This window comes from Pelmatolapia mariae, linkage group LG10_11 (assembly GCF_036321145.2).
Source record: "Pelmatolapia mariae isolate MD_Pm_ZW linkage group LG10_11, Pm_UMD_F_2, whole genome shotgun sequence".
NCBI lineage: Eukaryota > Metazoa > Chordata > Actinopteri > Cichliformes > Cichlidae > Pelmatolapia > Pelmatolapia mariae.
The window spans coordinates 51,818,285-51,843,234 of NC_086236.1; the positions used below are offsets into that span (position 1 = coordinate 51,818,285).

Here is a 24,950-nt window from a genome sequence, read left to right on the forward strand (position 1 = left end):
TTTATATTTTGTGTCCACAGAGGGGAGGGGCAACCATTTCCTGTGGGATTATAAGGGGTCTGGTCTCATGTGGAAGTATTACATAATACAGATCTCCCTCGTGCAGAGAATAAGTCATGCTTGCATGATGGTCTTAAAGAGACCAGAAATATGACTGTAGAACATGTGCAGAAGCTAACAGAGCACCATTTGAGGACTGAGCACTACACCTATTTCAATTTCAGATATGCTGACATTTCACTGTTTTAAAAAAAAGCTCTTTGTACATACATATTTTAAAAAGAACTCTCCCTCTCACCCTCTGGGGGGTGGTATGTGTGTGCTCCTCACGTTCAGGTCCTCTACCAGAGGCCTGGAAGTTAGAGTGCTCTGTGCAGTGTCTTAGCTGGTCCCTGGACTGCACTCTCCTGGATGGAGACCTTGGATGTTGTGCCTGGAATCTGCTCAAGCTAATTTTCCAGCTCCTTTATGCTTCTATTACCACTAGGACCACTTTGGACTTTACCTTCCACATCTGCTCCAGATGTTTCTTCAGCACCTGGTTCTCCATTTTCTTGTGCTCCTTCTTCCTGATGTTGCTGTCCGGTAGGATTACAACATCTATGACAACTGCGGTCTTCTGTTCCTTGTCAACAACCACTACAATACTGCTCGGTTTGCCAGCAGCTTCTATGTGGAAGTGGAAGTCCCACATGACCTTACTCCTGTTGTTTTCAACCACCTTTTGTGGTTGAGGACTTGGGGACTTCTAGTCCATATGCAGCACAGATGTTCCTGTACACTATCACAGCCACTTGGTTGTGCCTCTACATCTATGCAGTTCCAGCTTGCTTCTTACATCCTATTACTCTATGTTGGATAGTCTCTGGGGCACCTTTGCACACTGTTCAACTTTGTTCCCTTTGTAGACTCAACCCTCTATCTGATGCCTAGAAGCCTGTTCTTGTGCTGCTGTGTTAGAGACTCTGCGCTGTGCTTTAAGTCTGTGTTGTGCCAGAAAAATGATTTCAGGAATTTACCCCAAAATGATTGTCTATATCTAAACTGTTTTAAATGACTTGTCAACCCACAATCTGTCAAACACATGACAAGCATGTCTCTTAAGAATGATATCAAGCCATTTTGGGCCAGAAATAAAACAGTCCTGTCTTACCTTAAGGTAAGAAGCTGCAGTCGGTTTTTGGCAAAGTGACTTTTATGTATCCTATATTTATCTAGGTAAAGAGTGTCATTGACATCAAAAATGTCTTTTTCAAGAGCGATCTGGCCAAAAGTGCAGCAGAAATCACAGCAAATATAGCATCACGCTTCTATCCAGATATTTTAATTGGCCAAAAAGGACTAGATAAATTATAATGTAGGCACAACAAAGCCGAGTCATAAAGATGCTTCCTGATGTCAAAGTCGTTTCCTCTATCTGCCGACAGTATATCTATGTGTGTGTTTACTAAATGCCTTGCTCCAGCAGTGCCTGCTGTGTCATATTCCCAGGCTGGTTCAGCAGTAAACACCAATACACGCTCCTGCTGTAATGCGCGCTCCCGAGAGCCACGAGGCCGCGCGTTTAACTTGCCGTAGCCATGGCTTAGGTAAGCGCTCACCCTCCTTCACTGACCTGACGGGGTCAGACAGCAGCAGGCAGGTAATTGGCACCAGGATGATACCGGCGGACACGTAACTACTGGATGTTCTTTTGTCCAAGTTGTCTACATCCTGTTCTCGGCATGCTCGACAAACAGATCTCCAACTCACCTGCTGGATTAAAGCGTCAGGATGAACGTCTTCTTCCACTTCCAAACTTGCTCCAGAGTGAGTACTCCTTCCTATTAGTGCATTTACCACTAAGTTATACAGTTAGACTGTAAGTAGAGTCTATACCCACAGCACAGGTGGCATAGTGGATTTGCAATCCGTGTCTTACTTTTCTCGTTTGCGTAATGTGCTTCAGTGTGATTGCACAAACACACTGCACTTCATGGAATCAGCAGTCTGTAGTAGCTGAAGCGGAGCAGAAGGGCTTATCATTATGTTTGGCTGCTGTTGGCCAATAGTTTGTGTTTTCGTGGTGGTGAGTGAGTCTCTGCGTTCAGTGAGCGCAGGGGGCTCGTCAGGGCGGGGTGGCTCCGATCCTCCACCGGAGAAACACAATAGGCCGGCTGCATGAAGTAACCAGCATTTGACTAGACAACAACGGAAGTTGCCCAACTTTGCCACAAAAATAAAAGGACTGGGTAATTCTTTTTTGCGTTTCTAGCCCTCTGTTTACCTTGATCTGATGATCAAAATGTACACTCCACTACACGTAATATATGCTGTGAAAGTTATTAAGTTCTACAGATGTTAATCACATAAGTTTCTTACCAGCTCTATACAGAACTTAATTAGATCAATTGCTTCTCTTTCTCATAAACTCTTGTTTCTATGGTGGGGATTGGACAACATCTTTTTGCAAACCAAGTGTATCTGACTAAAGCTCTTTGAGAGACGCAAAAAAAAAAAAAAAAAAAAAACTGGAACAGCCCTCCACCTTGATCTAAACTTCATAGAATATAGGCATGTACACGTAGCTTTGCACAATTCACAGTTCAGATTAACTCATGTTTATCTTAGTTTGTCCCTTGAGAAAAAAGGAAGCACCCATTAGTACCTCGAAACTTTGGTCATATGAGGATCTGCCATATAAACAGAAAATAAGGGAATACATGATGGGCCTGCTTTAAGCTTTTGCCATTATTTGGAAGCAAAACAGCCAAATAATCTTTGGTCCCAGCTACTTTAATTTGTTTTTGCTAATAATAAATTAAACCTATTTATTTGGTCAGACAAATCAGATAATGATTTGACTACTTTTAAAATATTATAACATTTCATGAACAAAAATGAATAATTTAGTTTATATCATGTTCAGATTTACGATAGAATTTCATTCACATGATATGTGATGGAAAACTAGCAATAACTAACAGCCACTGTGTACGGTTATTAAGAGCAGAAAAGGTTATTTTGCAAGTAAAATATTAGGTGCAAAAAATGTAATTGGAACAGTGTGGACACTGACATTTATTTTGAAATTAGGGACCGGAAGTCGCGGTGTTGCCATTGTTATTCGCGCGATAATGCTGTGCAGATCCTGCGAAGGAAAGCGAGCTGGCTGCCGAGCCTCATCTCAGGGAGTGATGTTCCAGATATTTACCTTTTCCGCTTTCCTGGATCAATATTAGCCACACCGCCGCCATGCCGTAGACACAGCGCCGGTGGTCTCGATGAAGCCTAACGGGGACTGCAGCAGGGAGGACGCGGGGCGGCTGTAACCGAGGGAAGAGGATGTACTGGGCTGCTGGTTTCGCCTCTTCCCGGCCGTGTGTTGTTGAACTGGGGCGGAATCACAGCCTGCCCATCGGGCTGTGCGGCTCCGAGCAGCAGCAGTCGTTGTATGGCTATATCATCGCCTTTCCTCTGCAGGATTACGGAGGCATCATGTCGGTTTTGGGCTCGGACTCCTGGTGGAAGAAGACGCTGTACATCACCGGGGGGGCCCTGCTGGCTGCTGCAGCCTACCTACTGCATGAGCTGCTCGCCATCAGGTAGGGACGCACAACATTCCTGCGCTCTTTATCATCTTTATCACCACCAGGTTTCTGTTTGTTTGTTTGTTTGTTTAGTATTTCGTTTGCCTCCCGGGGCTCACGTTTTGATCGCACCCACCCCCGCTGACAGTGACTGATGAGTGACACCGCATAAAGCATTATGGATAGAGGAGTGTGTACATGGGGATGTGGTTCCTCTGCAGCTCTCGCGGGAAGAGGCTTGCTGAGGTTGCCGTCCCTCGTTTTCTCCTTCAAAGGACACGACACTAGGTGGAGATTTAAAAAAAAAAATAAAATTAATTAATAAGCGAGTCACGCGTCCGCTCGTGTGCCAGTTCCCGTGCAGAACACATCGGCACCTGAGCGTGTCTAAACGAAGCGCTCCTCGGACGCTGCGGAATCAGCCTGACCTTTAATGAGCTGAGACACAGCAGCTGTCCGCATCATTTACAGTTGTTTTCTACAATGAAAGCTGGTGATCAGTATGCGGTCACTGTAAGAGAGATTAACACGGGACTATTGTCAGAGCACAGAACGCCTGGCTGTGAATGGACGGATTATTTATTTTTTTCGGCCAGGCCAGTGCCAGGAAGTAAGCACATCCTGTTACAGTGGCCTGGTAGTTTCTGCTTTCACTCCCCCCTCCTCGATCCATAAGCTGCGTGAACCGTGCATTTCGTGCAGAAACTCTGACTCACGTGCAGGCCGCTGAGGCTGGCCCCGCAGCCTGCCGGCGTCATCTGTCCGTGCCATGTGATGTATTGTTGGCAGAGCTGCTGCTACGACTAGTCAGCTTTTGTTCTCCTTTTCCCAGCTGAGAGATCTTTGAGAGGTTCTTTAAGTGGTTCCTCTGAGAGACGAAGCACCACAATGTGCATGGAAGAAGGACGGCATGCGTAGATCAGGCGTAATAATATGATGTCAGTTTCTCTGCAGATTTAGAATATTTTCAGCACCATGTAACTGTGGACAGGTACCAATGAGACCTGCGAGGTTTCAGCACCACAGTCAGCTCAAGTTTATTTATTTAGCATCACAACACCCGCTTTACATTGTAACAACCATGTAAACAACAACTCCTAGCCACCACTGTGACAATATAGAGGAAGAGCTCCCTTTAAACAGGAAGGAATCTCCAGCAGAACAAAGCTTAGGAAAATCAAAAATATTTGCTGTGATCTCAGCCGCAAACAGGTCAAACCACAAGCTATGGGAGAGACTAGACAAAAGTTAATGGCATGCACTAGATTTATTTAAAAAAACAAAAACAAAAAACAAAAACATGGGGAGTGAAAAAAGGTGAGTGTAGTAGAAATGTTTAGTGCATCATGGGAAGTCCCCACTGCAGCCTTAGCCTATGCCTGCATAACTAAGCCCTAACTACAAACGTTATGAAAAAAATAAGAATTTGTGGTCATGCAAGCATGAATTTATATTTTCTGCAGAATGTGGTTTACTGAAAATAAGCAAGGCCTTCCCTGAAAGAAAATAAAAAGCATTGTCTGGATGGCAGCATACGTTGCCTCAAAGCACACAATGCACACAACCACAGATGCTGGCACTGAAATATGGACTGATAGTAGATTGAGGGATTGCTCTTTTCTTTATCTTTTAGGATGGAGCATCCATGACAGTTTAATCTCATAAGTTGTGAAACATTCAACCAGCTGTGTGTTGTTGTTGTTGTTTTGTTTTTTGTTGTTGTTGTTGTTGTTGTTGTTGTTTTTAAAACAATCTTTTGTTGACTTGGGGTTTTTGAAACATGTTGCTGATATTAAATTAGAAATGAAAATATAATTTTTTAAATATAATAAAACATAAACTGTGTACTATCCTGTAAAAACAGATTTGTATTTAGTTTTTGTTTAGATAACATCCAGCCTGGAATGGGGTCAAGTTGCCAATTACATGGAATCAGTTTCTGATAATACGGTAATTAACTGTGATAAATTGTTACAGTGATAAATTGTTCACAGTCAAATATCTGTTGTTACAAATGAATTCATGTGACTGAGCGATTAGCTTGCTTTGAAGTAGGAGGTAGCATCGTCAAGCTAACTGTGTCCAGTATTGGATGGTTTTTCATTTTGTTTTGTTTTTTAATGATGTATTTATTGAGTTGTTTTATATTGCAAAAGTTCAGCTGATTTCATGTGAATTTGCTCCGCTAACCTTATCTAATGCTGGTGCTACATGATATGAGCTCTCTTATTGTATTGTTTCCAGAATATTTTAATTTATTTAATAAAATATAGATATTTGGTGTCCCTTTATCGATACAATAGTGCCATGCAAAATATTGCTTTATCTTTTTTTTCTGTCACTCTAAAAGTGGCCTGGGTAATTTTTTTTTTTTACTTATTTTTGTCTTAATGTACAGAATTAAGTTTTTTTTTTCCCTCCGAATAATTTAAAAAATGACATCATGTTGTAATGGTGATCGTAAAATAGGATAGAACAAAAAACAAAAGCAACCATAATCTATAATATAATTTCCACAAACTTAACTCTAAAAACGGATCGTTAAAAGTGGAGTAAGTATTGTCAGACCGTTCTGCAGTTACATAAATGTATTCAAATATAGGGAGCAGTGGTCAGTGATAAAAGAGATGCTAAACAGAGCAGATGGGGTCTGTGTGTGTGTGTACCTGAGATGATGCCTAAAAGCTTCTTCTTAGATGCCCAGATGAATGTGTAATGTGATTAGGAAAGCGGTGTAGTAAAATTAGATTAGATTTAGTTTTTTTCCTGTGCTGATGTGTTAGGTGTAGTTTTATTTCTCTGGTTGCAAAAAAGGTCTTTTACTCTAATTGCCATATTAGATAGCATTGAGACACTCCTCAACTACAATTTTAGCACGGTAATAGCAGTGCAGGAATACAGCAACATCCTCCCTGCACAATTGCATTCTAGCTTATTATTATCTAAAGTGTCTTTAGACAGCAGGCCTACAGTACAGTGGGAGGAGAGATGACTCATTTGGTCAATATTCTGACTTATAACTGAAGCTCTTAATACCCCTCAGCTAATACAGTGGAGCAGTATAAATACAACTTTGTGGATTTTAAGCCTTAGGTAGCTCTGCTGCTCCTTGTTTCACAGAACGATCTATCAAAGTGGAAATAAAATTTCTAGTCTTGACAATCACTTAAAGAGTTTTAATGGAGTATAATAACAGCTAGTGATGCCAGTATATCTCAAAACACTTGAAGTCACTTGAAGTACAGACTCATTATGTAAAAGTTAGTGACCTCAGTGTGAATAAAGAAAGTGTTGTTATTTTGGTCCCTTTTAATACTTATTTTGCATTTATTGTTAGTTTTATTTCTTGTATATGTTATTGTTTATTTTATTTATAGTTTTCCATGTTTTACTGTGATTTATATTATTTTTTCCTTTTTGTTTAATATGTTTGTTTAAATCTTGATGTTGTCTTTTAACAGGAAAGCACTTTGGTCAGCTATGTTGTTTTTCTGAAGTGCTCTATAAATAAAGTTGGATTGGGATTCGTTGTAATTTTTTAACATAATAATAATTTTTTAAAAAACTAGCAAAGAAAACAGAACTCGGCACGAATAGTGTGTCACCGTGGTAGAAAAAAACTGCAGGTGTGACCAGCTCCTCACAGGGAGGTCGGCCAGAGCCTGAAGCTGAACTCAAAGTCCTGTTTTCTGTTCAGATGCTGAGTTACATTTGGAATTTATCTCACTGGCCCCACTGCACCAATTGACCCTGAAAACAGGTGGCTGGCTGGCTTAAAATTAAACATTTTTAGGCAGTTTTTGCTCTTGGTGTCTATGCATAGTTGGCAAGGCTCGAGACACCAAAGCATACTTTCATCCACACAGAATGGATGAAAGTATGCTGTTAACGTTAACACTGGAACAAAATGTACAAAATGAGACAATGTATGTTAGTGAGTTTAAGAATGGTCTTTAAAGAGGTATAACATTTACAGTTACAACATTTATTCATTGAGTTTTCTCCATCTTTGGTTTCTATGTAGGAAGGAGCAGGAGTTGGACTCCAAAGACGCCATCATCCTCCATCAGTTTTCCAGGCCAAAGAATGGTGTGCCCAGCCTCTCGCCCTTCTGCCTCAAAATAGAGACGTACCTGCGGATGGCGGATCTGCCCTACCAGGTGATAACAGAGAGGGGAGGGGGGTGTTTCTGCCTCTGAAGAGTTTGTTTAAGTAGTTTTTCTCTTCAGCCATTAATAGCTACTTCTGTTGCACAGCCTTAATGCCTCTCTTCCATCAGCATCAACACTGGGCAGCACAAGCTAATGGCAGCTTAGAAATGGGGTCCCATTTGTCAACAGCTTCCATATAAGGACAAAAACAATGAAAGCTGTTGTAGCTGTTGGACGTGACAGAGTTGAAGATCTTAAGATTTTAGTTGTTAATGACCATAAGGGACAGGATTATAAAGGAGTGTATCGGGGGAAGGGTGGAGGACAACTCTAATCGAGTGGTTTTGAGATAAAGTTAGAAAGGCAAGTTAGAGATAATTTTGACACGTGCAGAGAAGGGATAGTAGATTTACTGGGAACATAGACAGTATAAAGGAAATGCTACTGTGATGCCACTCATTGGTTTCTGAAGTCTTGTTTTGAAGCATCAAGTGTTTATGTGAGTATTAATGCTGCCACCATCTTGGTTGCAAAAAAAATGGATGCAATGAGGAAGACTGGGTCTGACTTTGAAACCACATGCTTATTATGGATGATGACTTGTGATTTACAGCTTGTTAGTCAATGATTGTGTGGTTTCATGCCACAAATAAGTCTCCATTTTCAGTTCAGTTCAGTTTTATTTATGTACTACCAAATCTCAGCAGTTACCTCAAGGTGCTTTATAATGTAAAGATTGTACAGTAATACAGACAAAACCCCAACAATCAGATGACCCCCTTTTGTTTAAGCACTTGGAAAAAGTTTCTTTTAACAGGAAGGCCATTAACAGAAAAGTGTGTACAGAGGTGTGTTCACCCTTACGGTGTGAACACACCGTAGTCTTTGTTACAATCACATCTATTGCCATCTGGTGGCCTTCAGATTGAATACAGGTTCAAGGGACTTCCGTATTGGCTTAATTTTTGTGATCTAGTCTAGAAGCTATGTTTTTTATTTTCTATTGTCCATGATTGGGCAAAGGCAGGAGGCAAGGAAGACCGCACAGGTGTGGTTAGTGAAGATATGCAGTAGGTTGGTGTGACAAAAGAGGATGCTAGTTACAGGGTAAGATGGAGCCAGATGATTAACTTTAAAGGGAGCAGCCAAAAGAGGTCACAAATATTTTTTGCTAGCAAAACTGTTAGCAACTGAGCTAAGTTTAGGCAGCTAGCTGCTAAATATAATCAAGCAATAATGTAAGCTAACATTAGCCAGAATAAACAAGTTTTTATGCAGTGAAGCCCATCTGACCAAAATGGAACTGTGCTCTCAGGCAAAAGTTTAAGTTTGGGGTGGTTGTTAAATCCAACCCTAAGCTTTCTTTTGGCTAAAGTTAGCTAACGCCAGCTTCTCTGAAAACACAGATGAATTGAAGCTATCTTATGCAGCAAAATGCTAATTACCTTAGGTGGTCTTTTTACTTTATCAGCTAACCATTGATACATTTCTGCAGTAAGTTACAGCTAATTGGCTAACTGCAAATTCTTTAATCTTATTACAAATTAATGACTCGGCAGAAATACTGGTTGAAATACTGGTTCCACACTTCTTTGAATTATCTTGTGACTGTCACTTTTTACACAGATTTGCTATTTAGTTAAGAGGTTTTCTTATATTTAGTTAAGAGGTTTTCTTAAGTTTATTAGATTTTTTAGGAGTAGTGTTCAGTATTTGAATGGTTAGAATTATTTGAGCAGGCATAATTAGGTTAGCTTTTCCTTGACTTGTAAAAGGATCTCTGATCTCTCAGTGACTTACTGAAAATCACCACGTTTTAAAAATCAGCAGTACATAACCACTGAATTAAAAAAAACAACAACAACAATTTTGACACATAGGTCTACAGTCTCTTTGTTTTGTTAATAAAATGTACACACAGCCCAGGAAATTTATGTGCAAAGTTGTTTCCCTTTGCAGAACTACTTTGATGGGAGGCTATCGCCGCAAGGTAAGATGCCCTGGATCGAGTACAACCACGAGCAGGTGTCGGGGTCAGAGTTCATAGTGGATTTCCTGGAGGAGAAGCTGGGTGTGAACCTCAACAAGAACCTCACCCCGCAGGAGATAGCTGTGTCCCGCGCTGTCACCAAAATGGTTGAGGAACACCTCTACTGGTAAGTAAGTCGTATAGGTATACAGTGCTGTAGCTGTGCCTTTGAAAGGCTTTTAAGAGCTATGACTTCAGGCACTTTAAATGGAAAAGTACAATAATTTTGCCACTTTCAGATCAATTTAAAGACAGAAAGCAGTTCTCTGTTTCTACAGTTTGGTTTAATTATTGCACTTGAGGGGTGAAATTATGTGGTGCTGAGTTGATTATGTAATTTTGTGTGTATGCATTCATATTTAAATGCACACTTTAATGTGCTCAGTGCTAAACCATATAAGGAACCACCTACACTGATCCTCCCGGGAAAAAAAGGTCCAATTTATTTTAGCAACAAGAGAAAAAAGACACACTGCAGATTTATTCTAAAAACAAAAAAGTAAGATTATTTGTGCATTGTTTGTGCAGCTTTTCAGCCCAGGCTGTGATATCTGCCATCCTTCGCAGCAGTGAGTCACTCCAGGATCACTGGGGGAGAGACATGCTGCTAGGAAATCGTTTTCCACACTCCATCTACACCAAGAGGAGTGTTTTCCATTACCTAAAAGCTCTATCTCTCTTTCTCTATCCATCCCCCTCACAAAGGCGCACACACATACACACACTATCTAACTCGGTTTGATCCATGTGGTATGGCCTATTCCTCTCTATATAATAATTTTAGAACACAATTTGAACTACTCAATGGTTTTAGTTCACTTATAAAAAAGGAACAAAGGATGGAACAATTTGCTGGCTTTGTGTTATAAACCGAATCTGCTCCATTTCTCTAAAAGCAGCAGAGGTCATTCATGTAATCCACATTCACGCTCCCTCCCTTCCTGTCTCCTTGTGTCACCTCCCTGCTCCTCTTCCTCTGCTTCTCCATGCACCCTGCACCAGGTTTGGACCCACATATAGACCTATTGATTGAATTATTTATTTCAGGGAAGGGCAGCATGACAGCGTGCTGCTCTTTGTGTACTGAGACACAGCCTAGAGATAGATTTGGTTAGATCATGCACACACAGAGTTGCCTTCCTGTTTCATAGTGGCATGGTTATAGAGCAGAAAATGTTCTGAAAGCTGGTTATACTATTATATACTCATTTATTTTGCTGTGCTTTTTAAAAATACAAATCTTCTAATAACTCTGTAATATCCCTCTACTGCATGACTTTTTAATTTTTGGGGAAAAAAATATTTCTACCTATTTTGGGGGAGCTTTAGGGTCCCTAATAATATATCAATCAAAAAATTTGACACCCTGCCCACCCCCCAAACAGATATTGGTTTGTTGCTTCAAGGCAACACTGTGCGACAAGGGTAGTAAAATGCCAAGTTATTCTATAATAAGTTGTACTAGTACAACAAGGATGAACAAATAAATACACAAAAAATAAACAATGTAAACATTCCACAGAACAATAAAACACCAAAATATCCAACATTTGACCCTAACCCCATGCACACGCGCGCGCGCACACACACACACACACACACACACACACACACGTTGTGTTTCCATCACTTTTGGGGACATTTCATTAACTTACATTCATTTTCTGGAGACTTATCCTGACTCTACCCATCACTATTCCCTGCCTGAACCTTACCCTAACCCTGACTAAAGCCTTCACCCTAAAATTGAATGATTTACCTTGCAATTTGTCCCCATAAAGTAGGCGAGACCTCACAATGTGAGTGTGTAAACAAATTTGTGTCCCTACAACAATAAGTAATACACGCACACACACACACACACACACACACACACACACACACACACACACACACACACACACACACACACACACACACACACAGCAAAATTGGTATGGCCCGGATCAGGCCCACACAATGTGCTTACACATGGCCCACATACCGCAAAGAATGACGGCCCTTTGGTGGCCCAGACCTGGTTTACCAGAGGTGGCCCACACATGGGCCAGCACAAGGCCAGTTGTAGACACACTGCTGGCCCTGTGCTGGCCCAGAACGGTTTCAGTTCTGGCCCCAGATGTCAGCCTAATGTGTACCTTAATCAAGCCATGTAATAACAACATGTGCCAGAACATGCAAAACAGTGCAAAAGTAACATGCCGAAACTCTGTTCAGACAGTGAACAGACTGATTCTTATATAATGCTTTTCTACTCTCCCAGATTACTCAAAGTGCTCTATACAACATGCCACATTCACCCACTTTCGCCAAACTGAGTGCTTCCTAACTACATTCATACACATTCACACTCTTGACATGCAGACTGGAGGAGCCAGGGATCGAACCACTAGCCTTCCGATCAGTTTGTAACCTGCTCTACCACCTGAGATATGGCATGCCATCGCATAAACAGTGGGGTCATTGCCAGACCTGGCACACATCTGGTTGACATACATTCTGCCAAAACATCAGTCAGTCAGAAGTGCCAGCTTGATGCCAGATCTGGGGCAGACCTGTTTTCTGTAGGCCTGGGCCACATAAACCAAGCCACAATCAAGCCAGATATGGCATGCCATCACATAGACAGTGCCATCTATGCCAGGCCTGGCCCTTATCTGGATGACATACATCTTATCATGCCAGAAGTCAGCCAGCAGTGCCGACTTGATACCAGATCCTGGCCAGACCTGCTTGCTATGTGGGCACTAACACACACACAGACACAGTTACTTTACTAACTGACCCCTGACCCCTGAGCTCCTAAGTATTCCCCAAACCTCATTCAGGGATCCACTCCTCTACTTCAATGTCACTCCCTGAAAGCTCACTGTCCTCACTTTCTGAGGACAGAAAGTGCACATTCCCTTGGTTTCCTTCCATAAAAGGTATTTACATCCATGTCCTGTAATTATGAGTAGATTGTAAAGTAAAAAACATTGTCTATGATCATATAAATGCACACAAACACATCTGTACACACATATGCAAATGCATTATATTGCCTGAAAAAAATTGGGCTAACTGCGCAGTGTTGCCTTGAGGCAACGAATGAAAATTAACAGTTTTACTGTATAAATAAATTTTAAAAAGTAGAACAAACAATCAAATATGCTTCTTAACATATTCATGCACATACAAGTATTTTTTAAAATAAGTTTATTTCACTATAAACATGTAAAATAGTGATGTTTATCTTGCCTCCTAATCGAGATGTCTCTCATGTAGTGCAACTTGCAGAAAGGGGTCCTTCCCCCCTAAAATGAAAGTCACACCACCTTCAACTCATCATTTTATTGGAAAGAGATGTGTCTGGTAGCATTATTTGAAAAAAAAAGTGTTTTTTTTTTTGAAGGGCCAGTGTAAGGCATGAAAATGTGGTTTGTTGCCTCAGGGCAACGCTATGCTGTAGAGGGATATATTAGGTTTTGTTTGCTGTAAAGAACTACCAGAAAAGGATCACTCAGCTATACTTTAAAGTAGACATACACAGACAACTAGTGTTTAGCAGCTGTGATCCAGTGAATGTCAAAGAGGAATTTCAAGAGTAAAACTGGGCATAAATACAACTTTAAATTGAGATTAACCTTATGCTGGATATTTAAATGTCCAACTGTTTGCAAACACAGCAGGTATAACCACGGATTAAAGGGGGATTCGGCAGGAGGAGGAACTCTAAGATCGGCTGTAACACATCTATGGTGAAAAGAATGAGTTATAAATAAATCACGCAGTAAAATGATTTGTTTCGTGAGCTCCATTGGACTTTTCTTTGTGTGCAGGCTGTGATTGTCTGACTTGGGCTGCTGCTCTGATATTCACTGCTCTTTGTGGATTTAGCCAGCAAAGTTCACTAAAATACTGTATAAGTAGATGTTTCATAAGCTTTATGGCTAAATGGCCCCAACTCCTAGACACTATAAAGCTAGTATAAAAGCCATAGTTCACAGAGTGAATCTAATCGGCATCATTACCTTAAATATACCAAAATGATCCCTGCCACCCTCGGTGTAACCAGTCCGCTGTACTGTTTAGCCTGCACTAAACCGCCAGGTATTCCCATGCAACCCTTGAATAACACTCAGTTTGTTTGTCAAGAGGTTTCACAAAAATGTATTTAGTAAAGCATCAGACATGTATCTGATTATAAAACTCTAAAATGAATGAGGACATTACATGTAAGATTTAAATTTCCTGTATGGAAAATTTATTGTATTGAGCAGCCAGAACTTTTGAAAACAGTCATCCTTCATCCATCCATCTTCCTCTCTTTCTTGCATCCTTCTCCATCTGTCAGGATCACACATTAGCATTTTTTTTCTCTCCCAGGGAAATACTGCAACTGCAGCTTTATCTTGAAAATGCATTTTGTGGCAAACTGCACAGAAACATTTGCAAAGGTTGCATTTGAAATTACCTGGGGATTAAAAAAACATTACTCTATTTATGCTTGCTCCTCTTCTGTTTTTTTTTTTTTTTTTTTTTTTTAAGAATACAGACACTTTGGACATCAGATAATATAACAGGAAGTAGCATTTGGCCAATGGATAGTCCCCACTCTGAAAATTAATATAACCCAGATTCTTTAATTCAGTTTCTATTGAGCAACCAGTCACATACAGCAGAAAGATGGCCAGGCGCTGGCCTTTAGATGAACTGAGAGGTAAAAGCTCTAACCCATGTAGGTAGAAACATGTAGGTCTCCCCTGCACTTGTACTAGACTCTTACACTTGTGTAAGAATGTAACAGCTTAATCGTAGTATCTGGATACACAGACAACTTATGCAGAACAGAAGCAACAAATGTATGAAATACCAGAGTTGCTGTTTTCATTGTCTTTGTTTTATGGAGTGAATTCATGTGAAACATTTGTCCTTTAGTGGTTTCACAAGGGATTTTGAGGGTTTGAGTTGGGCTTGTTTGCTTGTAAATAAACAGGATTTGTTGGACCACAGTGTGTGAAAAATCTCAATATAGAGATACACTATATGCTGCCATTTCTGCAGCCTTGCTTTCTTTTCATGAGTAACTGTAAGTTGCCGGTGCTTTGCAGCAGTAGACGTCTGTATTTTATTATGAGAGGCAGGAACGGATTCCAGGCATTTCTTTCAACCCTCAGGCCGACAGTTTGAAGGGCTGAATATACGATGTTGTGTTCTGGCAGCAAGTGCAGAGCGGTCCAGCTGATGAATGGGTGGAGCACTTTTATTGATTAAGTTGAAGCTAATTGTTATTAGACATAAAGCTTTACGATGCAGTGGCTGAACCTTTCATTAAACACTTTTATTGGAATCCCACTCTAATTCAGTTTGACTCAACATCATAGAGTAAAATATTACTGTTGGTCCTTTGTAAAATTCTGGTTTGCCACCATATTCAGTTTTAAAAATACAGCATTAGACTGGAGAGATGAATAAACATGGCTCTTCTTTCTTGTATTAGTGTAGTTTTTGGTTTTACTTGAAACGGATCTTATGATTTATAGATCTTTAATACAACACAACATGACAATGTTTTTGCAAAGCAGGGGAAAAATGCCAAAGTGAACACAGACATGCAGTCACTGAACTAACTAAATAAGATTTAAGCATTAAGGCATTAAAGCTGTTTTTCCTTGTTTTTGCTTTATTTATCCCCTTTAAAAACAGCAGTATGAACAAAAGCATGCTTTTGGAGAACTGTTATATCCCTAACCTTTTGTATGTGATAATTTTATGTTTAAATATGTGTGCTAATATTGATGGTGTTGTACCTTCTAGCATGTTCGTGGTACATGGATTGTATGCTGAGTGGGATAAGGTTTTTTGGCTGTGTAGAAATCATTTTTTATGTTCAACTATAAATGATACAAATGAACTGATGGCTCAAAGACTCAGTTTCAAATGCAGTTTGTTCTTTTTTGAAAAGACCACGATGGTTTTAGACCAACATTTGGAATACTTTTTGATCTTGAGCTAAGTAAGTACAGGAGGAGTGTAAGAAACTGACAGACTGTAGGTGTAGCTGAGGCTCACTTTTGATTTAGAGAAGTAGCTTTTTGCCAGCCAGTGTAATCGTAACACAGTGTTGTCTACATTGTGTTTTCCTTCAGGACAATAGCCTACTGCCAGTGGGTGGATAACCTGGAGGAAACACAGAAGCTGCTGGCGATGAGTGGGCCTCTGAGTGACACGCTGAAATGGATGCTGAGCCACCTGAATGGCGGCATGGTGCGGCGAGAGATGTACGGCCACGGAATTGGACGCTTCTCCAAGGAGGAGGTCTACACACTGATGGAGAAGGACATGAGGACACTGGCCACTCTACTGGGTACGGAACAAGCTGCGCGTATTAATGCCTGTTCAGTAGAACTAAGACTAACCTCATCAGGACTGTGGTTATAGAGCGATACGCTAATGCTGTTATGCAAGCTGATAATGGAGCTAGTGTTATTTCTTTTTTCCATTGGCTGTAATGAAAATACATGAATTTGTTACTGTGAGCTGATATTTCTCAAAATATTCACAAGCTCCTCTTAATTGGTTTATATTTATCAGAACAAAATGCCATTTATCTGCGTTTTTGCACTTGAATTTTATTGAGGTTACAGACAGTAATGAAAAACAGGGAAAGCTCTGGATGTTAGCTGGAGGGATGCAATATAAGTGTGTTTAGAATAGTGCTTTGCATCGATCTGCTTGTGTCATTACAGCGAACAACCGCTTGTATAAAATGGAAAAGTCATTCCCGAGTGAAAGCATTGGTACACTCCACAACCATCTGGCTTCCCTCTTTTAATGTTTGTTACGCACAAGTACCAGAAGTGTTCATCTAAAATCTGGCATTTTAACCAGAAGAGCTGATTTCCCAACTTCAAAATGAAATTAGTTTACTTTGAAGTTTGCTCTGTGAAGGGCAAGAAAAGCACACAAATACTTAGCAACCTTTCATTAACCAGCCTTCCTGTAGTGTTTTGGTTTCCCTCTGCATTACTGGAAGTGTTTACAGGTTACATTAAAAACATCTCTAATGGCATTGATGATGATGTGTATAAGAGCAGGGATTCCCAACCAGGAGAGATCTCAGCAGCTGCCTGGGGTACTCAAAGATCGCAGAGTATTTCCACTTATTTGAAAAACGTATGAATAAATTGAACAAATTTAAAAACAAAAGTAAAAAGAAATTCAGTTCATTTCCATTTTATTTATATAGCACTAAATCACAAGTTTCAAGGCGTTTTATATTAAAGTAAAGACCCAACAATAATAAAGAGAAAACCCCAACAATCAGACAACTCCTTATGAGCAAGCACTTGGCAGAGTTGGGGAAAAAAAACATCCAGCAGAACCAGGACAAGGTGGGGGTGAGGGGAGGGAGACAAGACAAAAGACACACTGTGGAAGAGAGGCAGAGATGAATAATAACTGATGGCTAAATGCAGAGTGGTGTATAAACATACAGAGTCTAAAGGAAGGAGGTGAGTGAAGAAGAAACACCAAGTGCATCATGGGAAGTCTGAAGTTCAGGCCTATAGCAGTGTAACTAGGGGAGGACTATAAGCTTTATCACAAAGGAATGTTGTAAGCCTAATCTTAAAAGAATCGAGGGTGTCAAGACCTTGTACGTGAGGAGGTTTTTAAATTTGTTTCTGGATTTAACAAGGAGCCGATGAAGAGAAGGCAATATGGGAGAAATATGCTCTGTCTTTCTAGTCAATGTTAGCACTCTGTCTGCAGCAGTTCAAAATGTGCTCGGTGAAATGTGTTTAGGTGGAAAAAAAACTATCCAAAAACAACCGTGAACTAAGATTTAGTGCTAGTGATAGATAATTTTGTATTGTAATCTTAAAGTAAAGCCCTCCACACACCAGATGCATCAAATTTGTACTGATATTTCATACATTAAGATGGATATTGAAATGGTAAAATTATACTATTTTACCTCAGTCACACAGCTAGACACTGCTCTGGCTCTTTGAAATGATTTCTCTGCCTCCTCAGATGTGATACTGACTCTGCCACCAAGAGCTTAAACTGCCCCACTGACATCCTATATGTATAAACATTACATGACCAGCTCATATCCCAAGAATTCGGAATATAACGTTTTTTCCCAGCACACTCAGTGTGCAAAGGTCTTAATGATAAACCTCTCAAAAAGTGAGCTAAAGGTAGTTCATGAAGAGTTAGTGCATCAAAAAAGCTCAAAGTAAAGCGAAAACTGTTGGTTTACAAACACCTTCTGCCAGTACAAGTGTAATGAAAATCATCTGTAGCAAAAAACCTTTCAACAACACAGATGGAACGAGTTGCAGAGTTGAAAAAGGAGTACTCTAATTTGGTTTTTGATATCTATTGTGTGTGTGTGTGTGTGTGTGTGTGTGTGTGTGTGTGTGTGTGTTTGGTTATTTTGTTTCTGTTATTGATTTGCAACAGGTAAATCATCACTGTAAAAACTGATTTGTTTTAAAGTCTTCTCAGCTCTGCATTAACATGCCACAGCAGATGACTAACAGCCACTGACATGGATTCCTATTTGCCAACATGCCAGTACTGGTGAACAGGGACAGTATCAGCTGGCCAACTTGTTGCTTCATCGCTGCTTATTAATAGTTTTAATTTAACCATCTTTAGCTGCACAGTGCTGTGGAGGTTCTCGTATATTCCCTTTATCGTTGCTTGAAATTGCTGTTTGTTTTCTGTCTTGCAGGAGATAAGAAATACTTCATGGGCTCTAAGATGTCAACATTAGATGCTACAGTGTTTGGGCATCTAGCTCAAGCCATGTGGACTTTACCTGGAACACGACCAGAGCAACTTATCAAAGGTCAGATGATCTATTCAGTAATTGCAAATCAACACATACATGCTGTATTTTATCACAAGTTTTTGTATATTACATTGTCCTTGCCGTATTTAAGCATACTTGTGAGATGTTTTCACTGGTGTATTTTTATGTGTAGTCCACTAGATGGCAGTGCTGTTCTGCTGCAGTGCAGTGCTGCTTACACAAGCTCAGAGAGCAGCTTTAAAGTCTCACACAGGGAACACTGAAGTCTTTTTATCTTTTCAGAGAACAGCATCAGAGCTTGATTCTGTGTTTTAATCCATAATTTGTGATCAAGGTGATTGTGGGAACAAAACCGGACACAAAAAAAAGACTAACAAAGGCAGTAAGCACCTGTGATACCACCTGCTGGTTTCTTCTCTGTCTTCAAAAAGATTTACATGTCTCCACAGGAGAGCTGATCAACTTGGCCATGTTCTGTGAGCGGATGCGGAGGAGGTTCTGGCCCGAGTGGTTTGTTGAGGTGGAGGATTTTTACTACGACGGAGACAGCGAGAGCAGCAGCGGGGGCACCCCCACAGGCCTGCTGGACTTCGGCCTCTTCTCCAGGACTGACACGCTGGACGACAGCGATGGCAGCAGCCACTCAGCCGGACGCACGCACACACATTCCCCCGACTCTGACCGCTCGCTATTTGATTCGGACGTGGGCACAGGGTCTGACAATGATGCTCAGTTTAAAGAGGAGTCAATGCCAGACCTGGAAGTTTGACCTAGGCAGACTGAGACTGACCGAAGGCTGGAACAGTCGGTGCTACAGGCTGCTGTGTGGTTTTGCTTAAATAAATCTGGCTGGAACGATGTGTCCAAGCAACAGCTCGCACACAGCTGAAAGAACTATTCCAGCTCCTCCACCTGTAATGCCCAGCATGTTACAACTTCCCAATGGGCAGACTGGGCGTTTGTATGCAGACGATGCAAAATAAACCTTACAAAACATGCAACTGTACAGTCAGTTCCCTCCCGTAACGTCAGAACTGTCCTTGTGACAGTTCCTCTTTGCCTTATTTGTCTCATCCTAAGATGCAGAAGCTAGCGCAAAAGGTTAACACACAAAGGAACCATCTCATGAAGAGCGCGTTGGCAACAGAAGAGTGCTACAGACATGACAGGTGGCACTTCACTTGCTATGAAATGATGCAACTAATCACCACTCTGCCGTGTGTCATAACGCACAAAACCACTGAAACAGGTGGAGATTGAAAAAGGAACAGCTGCCATGTCTCTGCTGTTAGCCATCCGTGTGCTGAGGAGTAAACACAGATGACATTGAGCATCAGTCCGTGCATTAAGTTGACCCTAAAGTCATTTTCCTCATGCTCCCTCATGCTTCTGTATGTGGTGAAAAAAAAGTAAATCAATCATTTTGTCTAAAACCCCAGATACACTTACTGTATAGGCCTGTTGAACAAAAATCAGGAGGTAAGATTTGTGCCTGTTTCTTCTGCAAGCTTCATCCTATTTTCTGCCCAGTAATTATCTGCCTGCACTTTGTTATTGTTGAACTTGGAGAGTTGGGTTTTTTTTTGTTGTTGTTGTTGTCGGGTTTTTTTTTGTAGTTTCTTCCAAACTTCTTGTGGTCTTATCGAAGAGCTGCAGTTCTTGTATTTGACCACTAGATGGAGTCAGCAGTCCGCCTGTTGCCTTCTACATCAAGGTCACTCCAGCCTAAGGACGTGCAGTACGTTTAACACAAGAAATTTCCACTTCTTTGCTAAATCTCCAGTTCATACGTAACGTGTGCGTGTGTGTGTGTGTGCGTGTGTGTGTGTGTGTGTGTACGTGTGTGTGAGAGAGAAAGATACTACATACTACAACTTAGCGCAGCAACAACTCACCCTCAGCACTCAGAACATTGAAACAAATGGTTGAAACTCCTTTGCGACATTTTTTTGTTATGATATAATTTATTATCAGTGCCACTTGATATTATTCTTTCTACAGTAATTTATTTTTTGTTAAATATATACATATATTTAATGTTATTTCTTTTTCTTATTGCTCTCAAAGAGAGATCTTAATTTGCACTAGTGGAAATTTAATTTTCACCTCATTTCAGTCGGAGGAGTCAGCTGTGAAGGCACAGAATGGAGACTGAACAACGCTGAGCGTTCCGATAAAGATCAGGCTGCAGTGGACTGTGCTGCTCATGTCGGCTGCGCATATGCGAATGTTACCGGGTGTGAATGTCATCAGTGAAGCAGCTGATAAAGTGTTTGCAGACCGGACTGAGTCAGAATACCAAATGAAAAGGAAGCGGCTATAGCTCGGTGGAAAATCTTGATTAAAATGTGGACCAAAGTGTCTGGGCCGGGGGGAGCGTTCGTTTTTGTCTGTCACGTTAAGCTCGCTGGAAGTGCTCGTAATGGAAATGTGATGGCTTTAAAAACTGACTATGGTACATAAAAAGTAAGTGTGACTTGCATTAAAGGGTCTACAAACCCTGATTATAAACTTTTTTTTTTCTCCTCACGAGTGGCACTAAACTGTGCAGATAGTTTTGTTTTGAATTCTCCAGGCTTGGAGATGTCTCTTTTCTTATTTCACTCCACGAGATTAATGGAGTTTCATTTTAATTCCTGGAAAAATTAAAAAATCTTCATTCAATTTGCTGGATAGATGGTCAGAGTTGTCAGATTCATTAGTTTTTATGCCACAAAAAGGGGAATAAACAAAAAGTAAATGAACAAAATATGAGATGGTTAACTTAAACACTTATCAGCCTAGAATCTTACAGTGCAAACAGGTTTCGTAGGTTATATTCACTTGCTGGCAAAAAAGGCCCAAATCAGATTCCTTTGCTTAAATACCACTCGTGTTTCTTCACAAAAGCACAAATCACAGAAATCTGCTTTCTTTTTTTCAATTCTTTCATATGGAGCCCTGAAATACAGAGTTTTTTAGTCAGTGAAAATCAGAATCCAACCACTCCGGGCTCCAACACTGCCTCCACGCCTCTATATGAAGCTAGGAGTTACTGTACCACAAAAAGCCACGGTCTTTCTCTTTTTCCTCTCTGATTAGCCGGCTTCTTCTGCACATCAACTTAAAAGTGAAATGGTAAACGCATTTTTTTCGGCCTCTTGTCGCTTCCGTGTAAAAGTACGATGCATGGGACGCTGTTACACATGTGTCTTTCTGATATTGGCTAAGAGAGGAATGCAAAAAAAAAAAAGTGCCAAACAAACTCATTGGAGGATTAAACCAGAATTTCTGCATAGGGGCTTGGAGTGTGAACCCAGCCTTCAGATGTCTGTCACAAAAATCAATTGACTTGTAAATCATTCAAATTAATCTTCTTTTAATGTTAAATACTATAGCTAATAAAATGACCTTTGATTTTTGCATGCTTTCGAAACATTTTTGAACATATTTTACCTGTCACCAAAAAATTGAGTCTTTTTTTGAGCAACTATCAGAGATTTCTGCAGAATTATTTAAAGCTGATGGTAACTTCTTCTTTTTTTTTTTTCAGAAAAGGATCCATTAATTTTTCTAATGTGAACAGAGTCGTGTTGCATTTTTCCCCTCAGATCTACAAAGAGACACAGCACCTCTCCGGTGATTGTTTTGGTTGCGCAGGCTGCAACTTAGCTGCTTTTTGTTAAGTCTCACTGCTCTCATTAGTGTCATTCTCAGAAGCAGCTGGCAGCTTTTTAGCTCTAGACAAACTGCTTAGCACCATATGACACTAATAATGACGGCAACTTGCTGGTGATCATAATTGAGCTTATTTAGCAAGTAAAGAGCTAAAATTTCCTTCAGAAGTTGGAGACCAAACCACTGATAAATTTGAGTGAGTACTGTAGTTAAATCAGACAGCCAGGAATGCCAAGTGAACAACAATGCTCTAAATCTTTCTAATAAGCAAGTGTATATAGATATATATAATATACTGTTAGCTTACTGGATTAATATTAAACATGTCCACCTTTCTAATAATGAATTTATGTCGGTAATCTCTGTGAGCCAAAAGCTCAGGGTTCAGACTGCTCTTAATGCTCCGTTTTAGACATTTTTTCCACTCTTGGCTCTCACTGCGATCAATGAGGGGTTATCCCTAATAGCTTTGGCAGTGGGAACAGAAGCCGACCCACCAGCTGTTCAAACCTGTTGTTTGTAAGAGGCACCCAATCAGAAGAAATTTGTTTTTAATGTATGAGAGGTAAAAGAGCTTGTTTCAGACAGAGGCAGGACTGAGGGAGGCACTGTAGAAGATACATAAGGTTTATTTTTAAAACTATGAAGTGGAAGTGAGAGCAGCAGTTCACTTCAAATAAGGAAAAAATCCATCCATTTCCATCCTTATGAAGTAAAAGTGGATATCTCAAAACCTGGCCAGGGAAAACCAAAACTGTCTGCATGTCTATGTATCATCTGAGGAGATGACTTTTATGTTTTGTTTTATTGTTTTGGGGGAACAATCCTGGGTAGCTGCCCAAAGGCCAGAGATGAACTGAGACTCAGGTTGTAGAAACAACCTTCTTCCATCATGTCGTCCCGTGGTTTGCATTCCGACCTGATCCGCACCAGCCTCGGTTGTGTGCCTCTCAGTCGCCTCATCCAGTCTGGGCATGATATTACAGTACAGTTGGACTGCATTAATCAAGCCATATTAAAACTAGATGTCTTGTTATTGGAACCACATCATAGCGTTTGCTGCTGGTGTAATGTAAATATTGTATGTGTGACAAAGTGTATCATACTGTATGTAGAGCTGACTGACTGATCAAACTACCTGTGGCAGTCATACAAACTGGAGTGACTGGATGATTTCAATAAAGACTAGCTGTGACAATTTTAACCACACCCTGGTTTCGTGTTCACTCTGCTTCCTTGTGCATCTCAGCTTAACGGAAAGGGGCCGAAGTCATGACGCAGCTTTATTGACACGCACACTGTGCATTAATGTGCGAGGCTGTCGTATCCCTGACTGCATATCATGCGTGTGGTGGTGTGTTTTCAATCATGCTAAACCAGCCGCAATCACTCATGTGCAGAGGGGGGCTGATTAAGAGTGTGCCAGGACTCTGTAGGCAAGACGAGAGGAGAGGAGCAGGAGGAGGAAAAAAAAAAAAGATCATTAGGTGAAAAGAGAGAGTTGAGCCAGGGCGAAGAGGAAGTAACCAGGAGCAAGAAAAGGGAAAGGAGGAATGAGAAAGAACTAGAGGAGCAGGTGGTGGAGAGGAGAGAAGAGGTGAAGAGGCCAGGACTGAGGAGTGAAGGGATAGTGGGAAGTCACTGGGGAGGAGAAGGAGGAGGAAAGAGAAAAGGAGCATCAGGAGGTTTTTTTTTGGAGGGGAAGAATTGGAAAAGACAGGGGTAGAAGGAGAGGAGAGAAAAAGAAAGCAAGAAGTCAGAGTGGAGTGGAGAGGAGAGAAAAGGAGGGGATGAGGCGGCTGGGCTAGGGGCCCGGGGAGGAGAAGCTAGGGCCACGGATCAGGAACCAAGTTCCCCGGGGACGGAGCAGGTGCAGGCTGCGAGCGAGGCCTTTGGGCCTGAAGGGGCTGCCAGAGCTTAAAACAATCTGCACTGCTCCTTTTTTAATTTGGCTCTGCGAACAGCCCACCCTCCGCACTGACTGTCTCTCCCTCGCTCTGTGCTTAACAGATCAGCGATCCACAAAGAGGGGTAAACACACACAGAGCAAAATTAAAATCGGAACTCCCTTGGCACGGCAAAACAAATTAGAGCAAACAAATTACAGAGAGTCAACACACAAACAGTGGAGCATCTGTGGCTCTCTGGACTACCAGAGCCGGTGGCTACCTACCACACCACCACCACCAGAATCAACCTATAGTACAAGTTCACTACAATCTGCGTGTCAGTCCCACACAAACACACTCACACAGGATATCCTTTGAAATCACCCTGCCCCATGTTTAAAACCGTCCTCTGCATTGTGCTGGTTTAGTCTTGGTTTTTGTCTTCAGCATGTGTTGAAGCAGCTGCGGAAGGTTTAAAAGAGACTTCATAATCGTCTTTATGAACATCGGTGTGTAAGACGTGTACACTTACAGCAGTCTCGCCTCATTTGAGCAACATTAAAAGTATGGAAGAGAGCAACATTTTCTCTGATGGTCAATAATGATAAATGATCAGTTTTTGGTCATTCACCCTTTTAGCTCCAGACAGGTTCTGAAAACAATGACTGGTTGAATTTCTGACACATTTGCTGTATTTTCTTAGGATAGACTGCAATAACTATGGCGATCATCATCTAGTACTTTGCTTATATAGTTATATATAAAAACTAACTAGTACAAATTTACTATTTGCTCATGGATGTGCATCCATTAATAAATTAAGTCTTCCAATTTACATGTATTAAG

At 40.9% G+C, this 24,950-nt stretch overlaps 1 protein-coding gene across 2 annotated transcripts; it reads left to right on the forward strand.

Annotated features, from left to right (window-relative positions):
* The first annotated feature begins 25 nt into the window (after positions 1-25).
* faxcb (failed axon connections homolog, metaxin like GST domain containing b) lies at positions 26-23,424 on the forward strand. Of its 2 annotated transcripts, XM_063484644.1 has the most exons (7): positions 26-1,809; positions 3,463-3,584; positions 7,594-7,729; positions 9,680-9,876; positions 15,881-16,098; positions 18,478-18,594; positions 19,008-23,424. In XM_063484644.1, the coding sequence occupies exons 1-7, from the start codon at positions 1,774-1,776 to the stop codon at positions 19,325-19,327; spliced, it is 1,146 nt and encodes a 381-aa protein (XP_063340714.1). In that variant the 5' UTR covers positions 26-1,773; the 3' UTR covers positions 19,328-23,424. The 2 variants fall into 2 exon arrangements, with proteins under 2 accessions (XP_063340714.1, XP_063340713.1); XM_063484643.1 differs by lacking the exon at positions 26-1,809 and having other exon boundaries at positions 3,083-3,584.
* Positions 23,425-24,950: the final 1,526 nt, after the last annotated feature.

Bases quoted from the DNA above. Each gene is read 5' to 3' on its own strand.
- faxcb (XM_063484643.1), top strand. From the start codon at position 3,325: ATGTACTGGGCTGCTGGTTTCGCCTCTTCCCGGCCGTGTGTTGTTGAA. The intron at 3,585-7,593 runs GTAGGGACGCAC...GTTTCTATGTAG, and splicing joins CATGAGCTGCTCGCCATCAG to GAAGGAGCAGGAGTTGGACT. The intron at 7,730-9,679 runs GTGATAACAGAG...TTCCCTTTGCAG, and splicing joins TGGCGGATCTGCCCTACCAG to AACTACTTTGATGGGAGGCT.